At 28.0% G+C, this 18,936-nt stretch overlaps 1 protein-coding gene across 5 annotated transcripts in view; it reads left to right on the top strand.

Annotated features, from left to right (window-relative positions):
- The window catches only part of LOC117168177, a 115,812-nt gene that overhangs the window by 74,281 nt on the left and 22,595 nt on the right, over positions 1-18,936 (top strand). For 4 of the 5 annotated variants that reach the window (XM_033353630.1, XM_033353626.1, XM_033353625.1 and 1 more), the window contains exons 5-8: positions 2,009-2,301; positions 5,523-5,836; positions 10,506-10,909; positions 14,059-14,813. In XM_033353630.1, coding sequence (XP_033209521.1) covers positions 2,009-2,301; positions 5,523-5,836; positions 10,506-10,909; positions 14,059-14,813 — 1,766 coding nt within the window. The remainder of the gene's footprint in view (positions 1-2,008; positions 2,302-5,522; positions 5,837-10,505; positions 10,910-14,058; positions 14,814-18,936) is intronic. The other variant, XM_033353627.1, reaches the window with a different exon arrangement.

Below are 18,936 nucleotides of genomic sequence, written 5' to 3'. Positions count from 1 at the left end.
TTTAGAATTTGCAACAAAAATGTTGTTTTTTTGCTGGTTGATTTAAATGCTGGCTTTTTTGTAAAATTTCAAGTCGTAAATTTTTTCAGCTTGAATCTAAAAAAAGATTTCTTTGATGTTCATTTTTTTCCTATCGTTTAAAGTTTTATGAATTTGCAAAAAATCTAAATCATGAAAAAATTCTTAGACTCAATCTAAAAAAAATTCAGGTACGATATAATCAATTTTTTCCAAAAATGTGTGCATTGAACTCAGAATAAAAAAACATGGTTTTTGCAAATTTAAAAAAAAATGTTAATTGAACAAAAAGTTTTTTCAAACTTTTTTCACTTGACATCACTGTACATTTCTCTACATTTTGAAATCCAAAAACCGAAAAAGGGTATTAGGTAACGACCGAAAATTCTCGAAAAATGACATTTCCGAAACTGGAAAATTTGCGGAAAAGAACATATTTAAACTAAAAAATCCCCAAATTTATAATTTGTCGACAATTCAAAATTGACAAAATTGGAAAATTCCTAAATATTGAAATTCCCGCAATTTTGTTATAATACTCAATTTTAAAATAATAAACTAATCATAAAAACTATTGATTAATTGTTTATATTCGAGGATCTTATAATTCGAAAATTTTCTTTCGTGGTTAATAAAATTGTATAGTATTTTCTTTTCGGAAATTTTAATTTGGCTGTAATTTTATAATTTCGAGATTTTTATTTTCAAATTTTTTCTTTTTCCTGAATTTTACAGTATCGGAGATTTTCTTTTATTGTAATTTTCTTTGGTGGAACAAAGCGCATTTAAAAACAAAATTATTTTCCAAGAAATTAGTGTATAATTTCTGTGATAAGAATGCACTGAATAGTATGCGACCTAAGAAGAGATTCGGAAAAGCTAAGAAGATTCTTTTCACCTTTCCTAGGGAAAGAAGCAAGTCAATGATTATTACTAATTGTTTGAATAATTTCATACTGTTTTAGAGACAACATGTTACTTCTTAAATTCATTAACTGACTCACCCATTCAAGAAAATAGTAAATTTTCAATATTTAAAAGGGGACACATTTTTAAACAAATTAAAATTGTTTAAATAATTGCAAACTCTCTTCCACAAAATACATTACTCTTATGATTTATCAACTGCATTATTGATTCCAGATGGTAGTAACTTTTCAAGATCTACAGGGGAAAAAATTGTGCAAACACATAACATTCTTTTAAACAAAAGCTAATTGTAAAAAATATATATTACTGTCTACATTCGTTAAATGTGTCATTAATTCTAGAAAATAAGAACATTCCAAGATTGAATGGGAGGGATTGTTTAAAAAAATTCAAAATTCATTTTAAAAAATTTGACATAAAAACCGCTATTTTGAATTTTTGGGGTGTTATCAAATGAAAATTATTCCTTGAACATTCTTTAAAATATAATTCATCTTTAATTTTAAAAAGTTAATTAAAAGTATATATTTTTCATTTTTTCGAAAACTGAGCTGTTTCTATTTAAAACTCCATCTAAATGAAACTCCATTTAATTTAATGGCTTAATGTTGAATGATTTTAAAAAAATTGAGAGATCAATTTTCCAGAAAAAGAATAAATCACCAGAAATCTAAAGTCGAATTTTTACAGTTTTAAATTTTGACCATCCTAATGGTGCAAAAGGTTTGGTTTATGTGAGTCAGTCGTGGAATCCACCTGCAATTATTATTGAATTAACACCGAGTTTTTAGAATTGCAAATTAATCTAAAGAATTCCAATAAAATCTGAATAATCAGATTGGAACAACACCCTTTGATATACGTCTTAACTAGAAGATAGGAATCGCTACAAGACTCGTAAAAAAATCATCACGAATTATTAAGTCCTTTCCTCTGAGTATTTCTGTAATTAGTTTTGCTCATTTATAAGCCAGATTCGATCTCGATCAAGTATCATTAAACTGAGATACTGAAGATTTTTTCTGAATATCTTACACTTCATTTGCATTAATTTCTACAGGTCGACGTCGACAGGTGCCGTCCCTAGGACGACTAAAGTCGAGGAGGAAAAGACCAAGACTTTATCGAAAACTTACCATACCATCAAGGATATGATATCGAGTCGATTTGGACCAAATCGAAAGGAAGTGGAACCTGAACCTGAAGCTAGTTTAAATAATGTGACTGAGGAACTCAGAAAATCGAGTAGAAGTATTGATGAGGAAGAGGCTAAGAAGAAGGAAGGAATTTATGGAAAACCTCGTGCTCAGGACCCGTCTGTCAGTATGCAACAGTATCCCAAAAATAGCTATGGTAAGAGGAACTTTAAAAGTTTTTTAGTCAATATAACAGATGACCATTCGAAAACTACGTCACTCTTTTTCAAGGATACTTTCCATACATTGTATCACCATTTGCATCTCCCTTTTTTGCGGCGATTCGTAATTGCTCGAAAGATTCTCCTTCGATATCCCCACTACTGCCACGCTGAGCAAAACCTCGATATACTCTCTTTCTCTCTGTAATCTCTTACTATGTGATCCCCTCAAAGCTCATGATGATTCCTCACGACAAATTCTGAACATAATCCATCAAAGTTGCATTTCTGTCATGTGGCCCCACTGTCATACACTTTTCTACATAATTATCGTAGATAGAATATTAAATTCAATATGAGAATACTTGATTTTTACATCCGGATAGATGATTTTTTAATCAAAAATTTTCTAAAAATACATTTTTTAAGAAATTTACACAAAGTAGTTAAGTTTTGAACATAAATATTCCTATTTTACTAATAAGTTTCATTTGCATCAAAAATTGATTAACTTTACCCAAAATTATAAATTTTCAACGAAATAAATGAATTCTAAACTACGAAATATAAATTTGTAACCAAAAAGATAAATTATGAACCGCAAAGATCAATTTTCAACCGTATAGATCAATTTTCAACATAAAAATTCATTTTTAACCGAACAGTTGCATTCACATCCAAAAAACTAAATCTTCATCAAAATAGGAGGATTTCAAACCAACGAACATAAATTTTGAATCAAAAATCGAATACTTAAATTTGTATTTAAAAATTTAATGTAAAAAAAGCATGAATTTACAATGGAATAGTAATTTTTAAGAAAAGGAATGGATTTTCAATCAAGCAGATGAATTTATTACAAAAAAAGAAGAACGTTTAATCAAGTGCTGGTATTTTTAACTGAAAAAGATATATAGTTAAATTTTTTGTTAAAATGCAAATTTTCAATCAAAACAGTGAAATTTAAAACTAGAATTCAACCAAAAACGGAAAAGCTTAATTTTCAGATAAAAAATTAATTTTCAATAAAAAAACTAATTTAAAATAAAATTGTTATATTTATATCGAAAACAATCATTTTTATATAAAAGTCATTTTCTACCAAGAAAAAGCACTTTTAACAAAATACATTAATTTTCGATAAAAAAAGACAAATATTTAACCACAAGAGAGGAATTTTCAAACCAAAAAGGCGGATTTTTATGAAAATAAGAGATGAGCTTTCAAGCTGAAAAGTGAACTGAAATTTATTTTTAACAAATCCGTTTCATTTACTTCCCAAATATTTGAACTTCTAGAGCAGAAAAATCAATCTTTAACAAAATAAATTATTTCAAAAATTAAATAATATACGTTTTTAATCAAAAATAAAAAAGTTGAATTTTCAGTTCAAAAGTTAAATGTTTAACAGAATAGAAAAATATCTTAAAAATAATTAAATTTTCGTACAGTGAAATAACTTTTTGAACAGAGATAAATTTTGTATAAAAAAAACAAATATTCAACAAAGTAACTGAATTTACAATCGATTATTTGAATTTTTAACTGAAAGAGATCAATTTCCAACATAAAATAAAATACTTAAACTGAGTTTAAAAAATTGGCTCTCAACCAAATAAAATAAATTTTTTTTTTTTAATTTTTCAATCTTTAACCAAATAGTGAAATTATAAATATGGAAGCGGAAGGAAAAGTTTTCAACAAAAAATGTATTAGTTAAATTTGCATATAAACAAATTTATGATCAGTGATAAAAAAAGTAATTAAGAAAAATACCAGTCGCTAAAAAATACTTTTTAAAGGGGGACCTGAAAAAGTGGTTCGCGATTTGACCAATCACTTTTCCATGACCAGTCGATAAAATGTTAAAGATGCAAAATTAGTACAACTAAACCTTGTTCTTAGAAAAGCACAATTAGGTAAATTTAGTTTCAACTGATATTTTCAGTTAAAACTCGACATAAGATGGAATTTAAAAAATCTTTAAGTTTTTAAAAAAGCACTTGGTTACTTCGCGTTTTCACTAGTTAAACCTAGTTTTGGCAAATGATCATACTAATTTCGCGGTTTAACTAGTTAAAACTAGTTTGAACTGATTTGGGGTATAAACGGTAACATATAAAATAAAATCACTAATTTTCATTTTTTGCATAATTTTCAAAAATTTGTATGTCAGTTAAAACTATTTTTACTAGTAAAAACGCGAAGTAACCTAGTGCTTTTGTAAAAACCCGAATTTTTTTTTTATTTCATTTTATTTCGTGTTTTAACTGAAAATATCAGTGACCAATCACTCTTTTGCGAATAATCTCTAAAACGTGTTTTTGAAGAGGAACCTGGAAAAGGGGTCCAAGAAGTGACCAAGCACTCTTTTGTGACCAATCGCTAGAAAATAATTTTCAAAGGGGGTCTGGAAAAGGGGTCCGAGATGTGACCAATCGCTCTCCTGTGACCAATTGCTAAAATATATAATATACAAAACTAATATGCAATCACTAATTTAAATTTTTTGAATGATATCCAAAAATTTGTATGTCACTTAAAACCAGTTTTAACTAGTCAAAACGCGAAGTGACCTAGTCCTTGTGTAAGAACCTGAAGAATTTTTTTATTCAATTTTTTTCCGTGTTTTGACTGAAAATATCAGTGACCAATCAGCTTTCTGTGACTGGTCGCTAAAAACTACTTTTTAAAGGGGACCTGAAAAAAGGATCTGAGAACTGACCAATCACTCTTCTGTGACCAGTCGCTAAAAACTACTTTTTAAAGGGCAACCTGGAAAAGGGGTCCAATATATGACCAATCACTCTTCCGTGAACAGTTGCTAACATTTTTCATATGGAAAATTAATATGCGAATTTTACTACAGGTAAACATAGTTCTTACAAAAGCACAATTGGGTGAATCTAGTTTTAACTGATATTTTCAGTTAAAACATGAAATAGATGAAATTTAAACAATCTTCGGGTTTTTACCAAAGGACTTGGTTACTTCGCGTTTTTAATAGTTAAAACTAGTTAAAACTGTAATATATAAAATGAAATTACTAATTTTCATTTTTTGGATAATTTTCAAAAGTGTGTATGTCCCCTTTCCCCAGCAGTGTGACGTAGTTTTCGAAGGTCCCTGTTCTTCTATTCTTCTCTTAAAAATTCCTAAGTCAGTTGATGAATCTGCTTATCAGGATTTTGTCGGTAAACTGTATTTTTGCCCTCAGGTCAGTATGGACATTCCTATGGTTATCAAAGTGGTCAGCAAATGGTTCCACTTCCAGGACAACTTCAATCTCCATCACAGATACAGCCTAGTTTACCTGGGCAAAGTGCTCAGCTCCATGTGACTCATATCACCCCGCCAGGTGGAGTCCAAATGGCTCATCAGACTCAGATATCTGGTTTTGCTCAACCTACGACTGGTGGACAACCGGTTCAGAATGTAAACAGGGAATACGTGGTTCAAGGACCAGGGGCTATGACGAATAAACACCAGGGTATCCACCAGGGTCTCCATCAATCTTCAAATCAGAATCCGGTTGGTGACACTTCAAATCGATTTAAAGGAAACCGGGTTCAATTAATTTCCTGTATATCAGAATATAGCTTTATTGTTAGATAAGGGACCATACTTAAATTACGTTACGAATTACAGACCCTTTCTAAAATCCCCTCTTTCCCCTGTAACAAACTGTAATGAAATATTTTCACCCTTCCCCCCCCCCCCTCCATCTTCATTTTCAAAATTACCTGATTTTTCCCTGACAAATTTTTCATTTTTCTTTCTTTTTCTTTTACGGACGAAAATTCGATTACTTGAATTTTCAACATAATAGTTGAATTGTCAACCTAAAAGGATAAATTTCAAATAAAAAGTGTCATAGTTTATATTTAAAAAAAAAGGATGAAATTTATACAAAAAAAAAGAATTTTAAAACCAAAAATACAAATTTCTAACAAATAAAGATTTTTCTCTTAAGACGGAAATAAAAGTTTATCTAAGTTACTGAACCTTTGAGCCTTTAATTATGAATTCAGTCTACAAAGATTGAATTTACAAACCAAAATATGACGTTTGACAAAAGGAGAATTTCTAACAAAAAAGGCTTTTCGACTAAATAGTTAAATTTTCAACCAGATATAACCTTCCGTAAAAAAAAATTTTTTTTAACAATTAACTAAAGAATTGCATTTTCGTAAAAAAAAATTAATTTCTACTAAAACAGATAAATTAAAAAAAAAAAAACTTTTCAAAAATAGTTGAATTTTCTGTTAAAAAAAATTAATTTGACTTCATGATTAAAATATTAGTTTTTAAACAAAAAATAAGTTTCTACTAAAAAAATCGCATTTTCAATCCAAAAAGACGAATTTTTAACCATAAAGGATTAAAAGTAAAACAGATGTAATTTAAATAAAAAAAGGCAAATCTTTTATTTAATTTAAACTTTCATCCAGAAAAGATTTCAGTTCATTTTTCAATGCCAAAATAAAAATTTTTAACAAAAAGTTAAAATCTACGGCGTAGTTCAACTAAAAAAATAGTCGAATTTGCAATTAAAAAGTATAACTTTTAAGAATATAGTTTAATATTTATCCAAACAGTTGCATTTTTATAAAAAAAAAAGAAACAAGTTCTCCTAAAGTAGATGAATTTTTAAATAAAAAATAAAACAATTTTTTTTAAGTTGAACTTTTATCCAGAAAAGATTTCATTTTTGAACACCAAAATATTAAATTTAAACATAAAGTAAATTTTCTACGAAATAGTTAAATCTCCAGCAAAACAGTAGAATTTTCAACCAAAAAGTATGAATTTTTAAATAAATAGTTGCATTTATGCCCAAGAGAGATGTAATTTCTACTAAATCACGTGAATATTAACATCTAAAGGACAAAATTTCAAAAAAGAGGTTGAATTTTCAACCGAACAATATTTATATTGAAAAAAGATGAACTCTTCAATCAAAAAGACAAATTTTCAAAATTTTCAGTATTATTGCTAGTAGAAATAAGCAGTGTGTCCGAGAACATCATGTTCAAAATTGGGTGATTTATCCTTGACTAATTTTTTCTTTTCCTTTTTCTTTTATAAAAACAAATTTTCTCTAAAAAAATTGAATTTTTAAACCAAAATATAAAGTTTAAGCAAAAAATTAACTTTCCATGAAACAGGTCCACTATTACTCAAAGAACATGAAACTTCAAACTAAAGAAAATTAATTTTTTTTACTAAAAAATGAGAATTTTTTACTTTTATTTTTAGTTAAAAATTAATTTAAAACAACAAAAAAAAGACCTTTTGACTAAATGGTTAAATTTTTAACGAAGACATAATCTCCCGTCAAAAAAAAATAAATTTTTTAAATTTAGTTTAACTTTTTCCCAAGTAGTTAAAGTATCAATTAAAAATATAATTTTTTAAAAAAGTAGTTCAACCCAATCTTTCAAATACAAAAATTGAATGCTCAAGCAAAGAAGAATAATTTTTAACCAAAAAGTTGCATTTTCATAAAAAAAGAAGATATTTCTACTAAAACAGACGAACTTTTAAACCAGAACGATATATTCTGAAAAAATAGTTGAATTTTCTGTTACAAAATAAGCATTTTTATACAGGACCTAAGTTCCTACGAATACAATTTAATTTTTAATAAAAAAAAACGGATTTTTAACTAAAAGGATGGCTTTTGAACCAAATTGTTGAATTTTCTACCAATGGTTTCATTTAACACAAAATAAGTTTCGGCGCAGAAATTAAATTTTTAATCCAAAACGATATTATTCAATCAAAAAAGATTATTTTTTAACAAAATATTCGAATAATTTTCTACGAAGTAGTTGCATTTTTATCCAAGAAAGATTAAATTTATACTATAACAAATACATTTTCAATAAAAACCTACACTATTTTTTAGTTGACCTTTCATCTAGAAAAGATTTTAGTTCATTTTTCAAAACCAAAGTATCACTTTTAAACAAAAAGTAAATTTTCTACAGAATAGTTAAATTTATAACAAAGCAGTAGAATTTATAACCAAACATTTGGATTTTTATCGAAGAAAGATGCAACTTCTCTTGAAACAGATGAATTTTTAAAAATCTCAAAAAAGTTGAATTTTCATCCAGAAAATATTTTAATTGTCTTTTCAATACCAAAATATTAAATTTAAACAAAAAGTAAATTTCACACAAAACAGTTAAATTTTTAACAAGACAGCAGCATTTTCAGCAAAAAATTATGACTTCAAAAAAATTGTTGAATTTTTAACCAAACAGTTGCATTTGTATCCGATAAAGATGTAATTTCTGCTAACGCCGGTTGAATTTTATAAATGAACAAGACAAACTTCTTAAAAAACATCAATTTTTATTCGAAGTTTCATTTTTATTCAAGATGAAATTTTGAAACATGAAATTTCTTCTAAAGCCGAAACCAAAATAAGAATTGTAAACAATAAGTTAATTTTTTGATAAGTAGTCGAATTTTTAACAATAAGGTAGCATTTTTTAACAAGATTGATCATTTTTTAACAAAACAGTTGCATTTTTGTCCAGAAAAGAAAAATTCCACTGAAACAGGTTAACTTTTCAACAGAAAAATAGGAATTCAAAACAAAAAGTAAATTTTGTAGGAAACACTTGCAATATTTATATATTTGATTGAAAGTTCAGCAATATTGTTAAAAATTTATCATTTTATTTTGTTTCTTAATTTCTTAAACAAATAGATAAATACCACTAGCAATATAATTCAAGGAAAATTAGGGAGAAAATAAACTATTTTTGTTACCTATTAAATGCCCACAGTATATAATTCTTCACATAATTTCTGTATAAAATGTAAAATTATTATTATGAACAAGTATTAGCTTGTCGATAAAAGAAAACAATTTTCTTACCAAAATGTTACATATACAAACTTATTACATATAATTTTAAACAATTCAAAAATCGCTTACACATACCAATTATAAATTTAATTCCATATTTTTCTAAAAACCGAAATATAAAATTAGTTACTCTTTTGAGTGAAAAATTGAACCACAAATTTTTCTTGCAATTTTTTAAAACCATTTTTGGAAATTTTGTTGTTTTCACATTGCATTAAGAAAATCTATAAGTTATGTGATACGCCTGCAATAATTACTAAAATTTAATCAGTAGTTTGAGAGATGTGGGTTTTTTGAAAAACTCGGACCTCAAAGTTCCAAATCCCGCAACTTTCTGAATTTGGAAAATTATTGAAAGCTATTATAACCATAAACCTGACTCATCCAAAAATAAAGTGTAGTCAAGATTAATTAAAATTGCGTAACCCATCTACAACTTTTATATTGAGGAAATGGATTGACCTAAAAGCTTCCTCTTCATCTTTAATCAGGGTTGCAGCAGGTCAGGGAATTTTGAAAAATCAGAGAAAGATAGGTAATTCAAAATTAGTTAGAGAATGTCAGAAAATGTTAGGGAAAACCTGAAAAAATCAGGGAATTTTCGATTAACTGAAGTTGAAGCTTATTAAATTCTGTGTAACTGCTGTCCAGATTACACTCTTTCACCTATTCCCCTCTGTTCCTCCTTTTTTAAGAATTTTACTTTTTTTTAAAGTTACTTATTTTTCATTGAAAATTTAACAATTATATGTATGTTTTGTTTATAATTCATCCGTTTTGGTTCAAAATTCTACTATTCGGTTGTGAATGCAAATTCTTGTTCTAAAATGAATATTTTCTTGTTGGAAATTCATCTTTTTCGTTAAAAATTCATATTTTTTGCTTAAAATTAACTTTTTTATGAAAAATTAATCTTTTCGGGTTCAAAAGTTTTCTCAAAAATTTGTCTGAATAGCATTAAACTTCAACTTCATCTAGCTTCAATTTATTTTTCAAGGTAAATTTATAATCAATTTTGTTTCCCATTAGCACTATTGATCTGCTGGGTATGATAATGTTTCCATACCTGAATGAAAAATTTATCTTGTTCAGGGTAAGTAAAAAACTGGTGAAGGAAGTGTCAGGGAAAGTACGGGAACTTTGAAATTGGGATTTTATAGCCACCCTGCTTCAATAGATTTTCAATCTTTGTAGACTTGTTCTTTTCTAATCTTTATCTTATATTTCCGATTGGTCTATCCTTAAACTCTATAATTAAATCCTGATCTGTATCTTGATCTCCATTTTCATTTTCACCAACCCTCTAAATATTAGAATCAGGGCATGCATGTGATGAAACACGGTCTCTCGCTACAGCAAGCTGCAAACTCGCACCAGTCTTCCAATCAAAGTTACCAAAGTCCTCAACAGCTTCTCCACCAGAGTCAGCATCACCAAAGTCCGAGATTTTCCCAGCAACATGCTCAAAATATGCACCAACGCCAGCTGATTCAACAGATGCATCAGCAACAAATGGCAGGACAGCAGCCCAATCCCCAGTCACCTATGAGGACCCAAAACACCCACTTTTCTGGAAACACTTCTTACCAACAGTTCCAGCAAAATAGACAATCGATGACCAGATCTCAGATAGATTTACCAAGTACATCGAGGCAAGTGCAGGATCTCAGAGTGCCAGGACAGGAGATTTATTATCATTATGGCCAAGGGAGACCGAGGTAGGATTTTTAAAAATTATTCAAAAAGAATTTTTTGTAGCCTATGAAGACGTTAATTGAGTCTAACTACCTCTGATGATAAGACAGATTTCTTTAAATCACTCGTATCATAAATGAAACACCTGGCTTGAGATAGCGAATATTTCTGAAAAAGAATTTTTCTTTCGATCTCTCTAATAGCTTAATTGGAAAAGCACCCGAGCAGTAATCGGAAGTTCTGTGGTTCGATTTCCAATGGAGTGAAATAAGAAGATCTTTTTTCAGAAATAAATCATTTTCAAATTAAAAAAAAATTATTTTCCATCTAGTTAAAAATTAAGATAAGTATTTTCTTTTATTTGAAGGGTTAACATGATTGATAGTTTTGGTTTCTATTTTCATAGGTTGTGGAATTGCCTCTAAACTGATCGATAGTAACCACCTCTGATGACAATACAGATTTCTTTAAATTAAGGGAGTCGTTCAAACCTCCTCGTCCTATAATTTTCTTCCCCTACTCCCCCTACTTTCCCATTTGTTATCCCTCCTTTCCCCAATTTTTTCTTCCTCTGCTTCCTTCTCACTTCTCAGTTATCCTTCCTTACTTCCAATCATTATCCTCACTTACCCTAACTCCCAATATTTCCCTTTCCAAATTCTCCTCACTCCCTTTACTTATCCTTCCTTCATTTCTCCTTAATTTCTTTACTTTTCCCTCTCTTTATTTTCTTTACTCTCCCTGCACTTATTTTCCCTCAATCGCCCTAATTACCCTACTCCCATTTACATTTATTTATTACTCCCATATGAAAACTCCCATTTTCATTCCCTTACTTCTCCTTTCCTCATTTCTACTCACCTTTATTATTTCCAAAGCACTTATTTTCCCCCACTCTCTTTACTTTTCCTATTCTAATTTTCCCTAAGTTTTCCTCACGGTTACATAAACTAAAAAATTCATACTCTCAAAACAGCAAGATTTTTATTTGAAGTATTCAAAACTGAACTTCAAATTTAAAAAATCAGAGTGGACCTCTTTCAAATTCAGGGTGGCCGATGGACCCGGAAAATGGGAATTTTTGAGACTTGAAAAAATCGGGATATGGCAGTTAATTTTACAAATTTTGGAAAGAAAAATCTGTCGAAGTTCGATTGTAACAATTATTAAAATAATTCGTCGAGCTTTATATTCTTTAATGATGATATCATTTAGTTTAAATAATGCATAATTATAAAATATTTTACTTAACACAATTTTCCACTTTAGATTTAAAAGCGTTTGAAATTGAAAATTTTTTGGAAAAAACCTTTTTATTTTATGAACTGTAAATATGAATTAATTAATTATTTAAAACCTTGAGCTCTACTAATGTTCTCAAAAAGTGAATAATTTATTAAGACGATTCTAAATCCGTTAAAAATTTTTTAATTGCCAAAGTTTAAAGTTAAAAATTAAACTGGTTCTACTCAAAAGCCTTAAAGTCGTAAAAAATGCAAATAATTTGAAACTGACTTATTTGAAATAGAAAGCCTTTAATCTTAACATTTTCAAGGAGGTTTTAAACTTCTAACGTTCCGATTTTAATTGTTCTATTTAAAAAATGATTGATTTTTAAGTGAAATTGTTGAATTTTGATGTTTTTTATATAAAAATTAAACGCGTATTATTTGTAGACGAATTCGAGTAATTTTTATAAATATTCAGAAGTTTTTGAAAAGATTCAAAATTAATTTAAATCTTTAAATAATTTAAAATAATTTGAACGAAGTGTGTTCCGACAAAATCCGGCTAATCATATTGTAGCTTTGGTAGATTTTGAAGCAAAAATTTATAAGCTGTTTAATAATTGCGAAAGGTTTTAAAAGAATAAAAACATTTTCTTAAGATTGCTAGAAAGATTGAGCATAATATATATTTTTTAATTATTTGAAATTCGAATAATTTTGAAAGATATTTAAAAGTTATATTTGTCTGTTTGGTTGAGATCTTGTTGAAAATTAAATTAGATTTATAATAAAATTGAAAATTATTTTCTATTTTGTAAAATTTTTTGGTATTCGAATCATTTTAAAAGATATTTAGAAGTTTTGAAAAACCTTGAATAATAATTTTAAATTTGAAAAAACCTGCAAAAATGAACATTTTTCAAGACTTTTAATTTCAGTTTTGAAGCTTTTTAAGGATATCTAAACTATTTTGACTAAAAATAATTCAACTTCTAATGTAAAAATTGTTGAAATAAAACTTTTTTTTAATTTGAAATTTAATAGTTCTACCTTAAGTACTTCAATTTGCTGTTTATTTTTAATAAATTTTTGTATAGAATAACAGTTAGCATTAGAATTCGAATTTTTAAATTTAATTCACTGTCAAAAATGTTTGGTACCCAGGAAATGAACGAGACTTTTTCTACTACCAAACCGGCCACCTTGAAATTATAATTTTTTCAAATTGAAACTTAAAAAAAAAATTATTCAGAAATTTCTAATATAAACGCTTAATAATTTAGACGTGGAAAATTGAAGTTTTTAACACTTTTCAATTAAAAAACTTCAAATTAAATGTGATTAAATTGCAAAATTCTAAACTTTTATAAACTGAAAAGTTAAAAGATTTCTGGTTAAAAAATCGAAATCGAAGCTATCATTTGTAATGGTGTAACAAGGCGAAACTACATTCTTTGGAACATTGAAGAAGAAAAATACATGATGAATTACACCGAACTCTCGCTTTCAGTCAAATGTTGGGGGTTGGCCTTCAAATAGCCTTGTACTGAATTCAGGGGGATTGGAACGTAAACAGTCAAGGCCGCGTATCAGGGTGAGTAGTAAGGAAGTAAGGTTGAGTAGGGGAGGTGAAGTAGAAGAGAAGGGCAGTGAGGGTTTGGAAAGGAGAAGTAAGAAAGTGAAGAGAAGATTGTGGCTGAGTGATAAGGAAGATAAGGAGAACAGGGGAGGCGAATTAGAAGTGGAGAAATAGAGGAAAGTAGGATTGGTAATGAGAATGTGAGGGTTAGTATAGAAGGTGGAGATTTGAGCTACCTAATTAGCGTCTTAATTGGCCACGAAATCCTCTTTTGTAGGCACGCAGCGCCTACTTTGACAATTTTTTTTACTTTAAATTCAATTGGTTGAATATGAAGAATATTGAGAAAATATTCCGTCTACAGGTATGGAGTGCCACAAGTTTATATGAAGCCGGAAACTCCAAGTCAGGAGGTCGAGTATCAAAGGCGGAATTCCTCGAAGGGTATCGAGAAAGCCGCCTCTCAACCCCATCTCTCTTTCGAGGAGGAGAGACTCGGAAATAACGAGAGCTCTTCTCAACGCAACAATCCCTCCGAGACGATAAAAGCCAGTGCTTCTGTGGACCCTCTGGACAAGGAAAAATATGAAATTACAGTAGAAGATCGCCAGGCTGATTTCGGCAGAAGTGGGTCCCAGAGGAAAGAGGAATACAGACCTGAGACCAGCTTTGGGGTTCGTCGAGACGAGGTTAGGTCATCCAAAAGAGAAATGGATCAACAAGAGGGTCAAAATTCCATTCAAAATTCGAGTCAAAACTCTTCCATTCAAAAGCGGATAGAAGAGCTTCAGAAAAGGAATGAACACGATGGAATCTATGCTGCAAAAGTTTCCAAAGATATGAGTGAAAATGATGATATCAGAAATTCGGGGCAGAAAGCTGAAAATTCAAAAAGACTGGAGGCTACTCAGTTCAATAATAAGGAAAATTATTCTAAAACCGAGTCGAGGAAGGATGATCTTGAACATGGAATTGCAAGATTAAAGATCCAGGGTCAGGGATCAGGATCTGATTATGATAAAGCTGGACAAAGTTCTTCTAATGTGGATTCTGGAAGGGGCTCTGCTGTTTATTCGAGTGGGAGACGACCTCCCCCTGAAGAGCAGGGTCTTACTCAAGGTAATAAAAAATTATTTTTATTACATTAAAATTAATATTAATATATTATTCATTAATAATTATATCAATATTAATATTATTAACATAAATTTTAGACTTAAGATGGTTAAAAGAAAATTAATTTGAAAATGCATTTATGATGACAGCGGTGGGAGCGGTGTAAGTGTTGTTCTATTTTCTATCAATTTAATCAAAATTATTATTAATATATTATTAATTAATTGGCAGCTAAAGTACGTACATTAAAAATATAAATGATTTAAAAATCCATTTTCAAATAAATGTCCAAATATTAGAAGATGCTTTAATTTTTATAACAATATTTAACAGTTTCGAATTGAAAGCGCTGGAAATTTAAAAATAATATTTTGAGCAATTTTAAATTGAAAACATGTAAAATCAAGCGATTTTGGATTTGGTAAAATTTTGCAAAAAAGGACAGTATTTGGAATCGAATGGAAAGGAATCGAACTAGTATCGTTTTTAAATAAAATCGTTTGAAATTTAATAATTTAGAATGGAAAAATCTTAGACTAAAATTGAAAAAATTGGACAATTTTATCAGAAAGGAGTTGAAATTGTATCATTTATAATTCAAAGCCTTCAAAATAGAACTTCAATCTTTTAAAATTTTTAATTGAAAACTAAATTAAATGTTTCAAAGTCAAAGCTTCTAAAAATTCTGGAATTTTAGATTGTTATTGCAAGATAAAATTATAATTTGGCATTAAAATTGGTTAGACAACTTTTAATTAAGATAAAAAAATTAATTCACCGTCATTCATACCTTTTTGAAAAAATATTTTCTAATATAAAAGAAAAATTTCGAATAAATATTCATTTGCTAAAAGTTTTTAAATTGTCAATTTGTTCTTAAAGTTATAAAAATATAATTTTCCTAAGATTATTGAGAACATTCAAAAATATTTTGTAAAGTTTTAGACTAGTCGAAAAAGGAAATAAAACATTTTTAAGGCACTGTTTTTTATTTTGCAGGATTATTCCAAATATTAGACAAAGCTCGAGTCAGTTTTAAAATTATTAAGGTATTTTAGAAGTTTGGAAGCAATTTCCAAATGTTTCATAAGTTTTCGGAAATCTTTTCAAATTTAAATATGTTTGTCATCTCTTTCAATTTATAAAATTCCTAAATATATTAAAAATTAGCTCGATTTTTCCGTAAACATTATATAAAATTCTGTAAAATTAAAAAAAAATACCTTAAAATCTTCCAGATTCTTTTTTGAAATTTTTGGAAATCTTTTGAAAGATTCTGAAATATTCTCTTAGAATACGTTTAAAAAAATCATTTTAAATTGTCTTCGAAAGTAAAAAAAAATTGTTTGATTTTCTTGAAACCTTAAAAAAAATTTTTGAAATATTTTTAAATATTCTGTTAAAATTAATTTTCTTAAATAAAATATTATTTTCAATTTGTCTAGGTATCTGAAGAAATTTTTTTTATTTTCTTGAAACCTTTCAAAATTTTCAAACAGCGTCGAATTTTTGTATCGAAATATTCATAAATCTACATTTTGCTTCAAAATTTGTTTAATCTCCTCGAGATTTCAATTATTTCCAAAACTTTTCAAAACTTCTAGATATCTTTCGAAACAATTCAGTTTTCCTAAATATTTGAAATCTTATAAAATAAAAAAATTTTCTTACAATATTCCAGATTATTTCAGAACGACAATTCTTTAAACATAACAATTCTAAGTCTAAGATTATATTTTGTTGATTATTTGTTATTTTCAGTAGATTAATAGTAAAAAGAACAATTGGACAGCTCCCTCACTTGTTTTTGCTCCATTTGTTTCTTTTTGTTCGCTGCATTTTTTCCTAAAATATAGAAACAAAATTTTAAACGTAACGAAAAAGCAGACAATTGAAAAATGGTAACCTGTTTTTGTATATTTTTTCCTGACTTTTTAGTATTTTTAAAAATAAATCACTAAAAAGATAAGAAAAATTAAAAACAGTTTGACATTTTTTAATTGCCTTCTTTTCCGTATTATACATTCGGATTTGTAATTTTGTAATTTGGCGCTTTTACTGTTTTGCATACTTATTGCAGAATAAACAATAAATTAAAATAATTATTCTAAGTAAATAAGGATAGTGCAATAATATTTTTAGTTGATCTTAAAATGTTAGCTTAGGGTTTCTACTTTACATTGTTGGACACTGATTATAGATAAACACACATTGAAAAAATAATAAAAGATTGTTATTATATTTTAAGGGAAAAACTGACACACAAAAAAATAGTTTTAGGGTAAAACGCGCATTAAAATGTACCAAAAAATTTACACAAATATGTCACTTCTAAAAAATCACTAAATAGAAGCCCCTGTAAGTGGAGTCAAAACGTCTTATGGGTATCTAAATATTCTTCCTCATTTATGGACCCCAAAGCCAAAAACCAAAAACTATTATTTTTGTGTGAATATTATTAAATTATAAAGTTAAATTTTTTATTTTATTTTTTATTTAAATAAGAAAGAAAACCTGACATTAAGATGGTTAAAACCAAATTTAATTGCAAATGTATTTAAGGTGGCAGCAGAAAAAGCTAGTATTATAACTGAGGACAACAAAAAGCCACAAAATTATTATCAAGTTTAATTATTTTATAAATTGGCATATTAATCGAAGCCCTGGCGTGAAAGATACTATCCAATTCTTTTCGAAATATTGAAGAGCTACAGAAGTTTCTTCATCATTTCTGTTTTAGATCATCCTTATTAAGATTGGGGTGTTAAAATCATATTATTTTCATGTTAGGAAATTTTCTCAGGAAGAGGTCAAATGTGTCTGACAATATAATTTGTTTTAATTTTATTGTATTTTATTAAAATAAGAAAGAAAACCTGACACTCAAGATGGTTAAAATTTAATTTAATTAAAAATGTATTTAAGGTGGCAGCGGTGGGAGCATAAAAAACTAGTATCATAACTGAGGGTCACAAAAAGCCACAAAAATTTGTATCAACTTTGGTTATTGTATAAATTAACGTATTAATCTAAAACCTGACGTTAAAGATAGAATTACATTTTTTAAATGTAGAGGGGCTACAGAAGTTTGTTCATCATTTTTATTTTAGATAATCTTTATTGAGATTGGGGTATCAAATTCAGGGAATTATTTTGATGTTAGGCAATTTTCGCAGGAAGAGGTCAAATGTGTCTTTCAATATAATTTGTTTTGATTTATTTTTACTTTTATTTTATAAACATAAGAAAGGAAATCTGATAGTTAAGATGGTAAAAATTTAATTGAACTAAAAATGCATTTAAGGTGGCAGATGTTTGAGCACCAAAAACTTGTCTTATAACTTAGTCTCAAAAAACAAAACAAACTTAGTATCAAGTTTTATTATTTTATAAATTAGCATATTAATCGAAAACCTGACGTAAAAGATAGTTTACCATTCTTTTTAAAATACTGAAGGGCGATAGACATTTCTTCATCATTTTTGTTTTGGATAATCTTTATTGAGATTGGGGTATTAAATTCAGGGGATTATTTTCGTGTTAGGAAATTTTCTCAGGAAGAGGTCAAATGTGTCTTACCATATAATTTGTTTTTATTTGTTTTTATTTCATTGTAATAAGTAATAAAACCTGATATGTAAAACGTTTACAATTTAACTTAATTTAAAATGCATTTAAGGTGGCAGCAGTGGGAACATCAAAAGCTAGTATTATAACTGACGGTCACAAAAAGCCACATCAATCAGTATAAAGTTAAATTATTTTATAAATGAGCATATTAATCAAAACCCTGAAGTAAAAGATAGTATACCAATCTTCTTCAAATGATAAAGGGCTACGGAAATTTTTTAATCATTCTTGTTTCAGATAATCTTTATTGAGATTGGGGTGTTAAATTTAGGAGATTATTTTCATGTTAGGAAATTTTCTCAAGAATAAGTGAAATGCGTCTCGCAATATTATTTTTAGTTATCTATTTTTATTTTAAGGACATGCGACACAGTGGGATTCCTACATTACCAATCTCTTTTTTCCATTGAAAAAAATTTTTTTGTGAACCATAGAACTTTTTTGGTAAATGAAATATCGAACTCAAAATTTGAGGAGAGCATAAGAAGACATTATT

Source organism: Belonocnema kinseyi, chromosome 2, assembly GCF_010883055.1.
Source record: "Belonocnema kinseyi isolate 2016_QV_RU_SX_M_011 chromosome 2, B_treatae_v1, whole genome shotgun sequence".
Classification (NCBI taxonomy): Eukaryota; Metazoa; Arthropoda; class Insecta; order Hymenoptera; family Cynipidae; genus Belonocnema; species Belonocnema kinseyi.
This window is presented reverse-complemented; position numbering and strand designations above follow the sequence as displayed.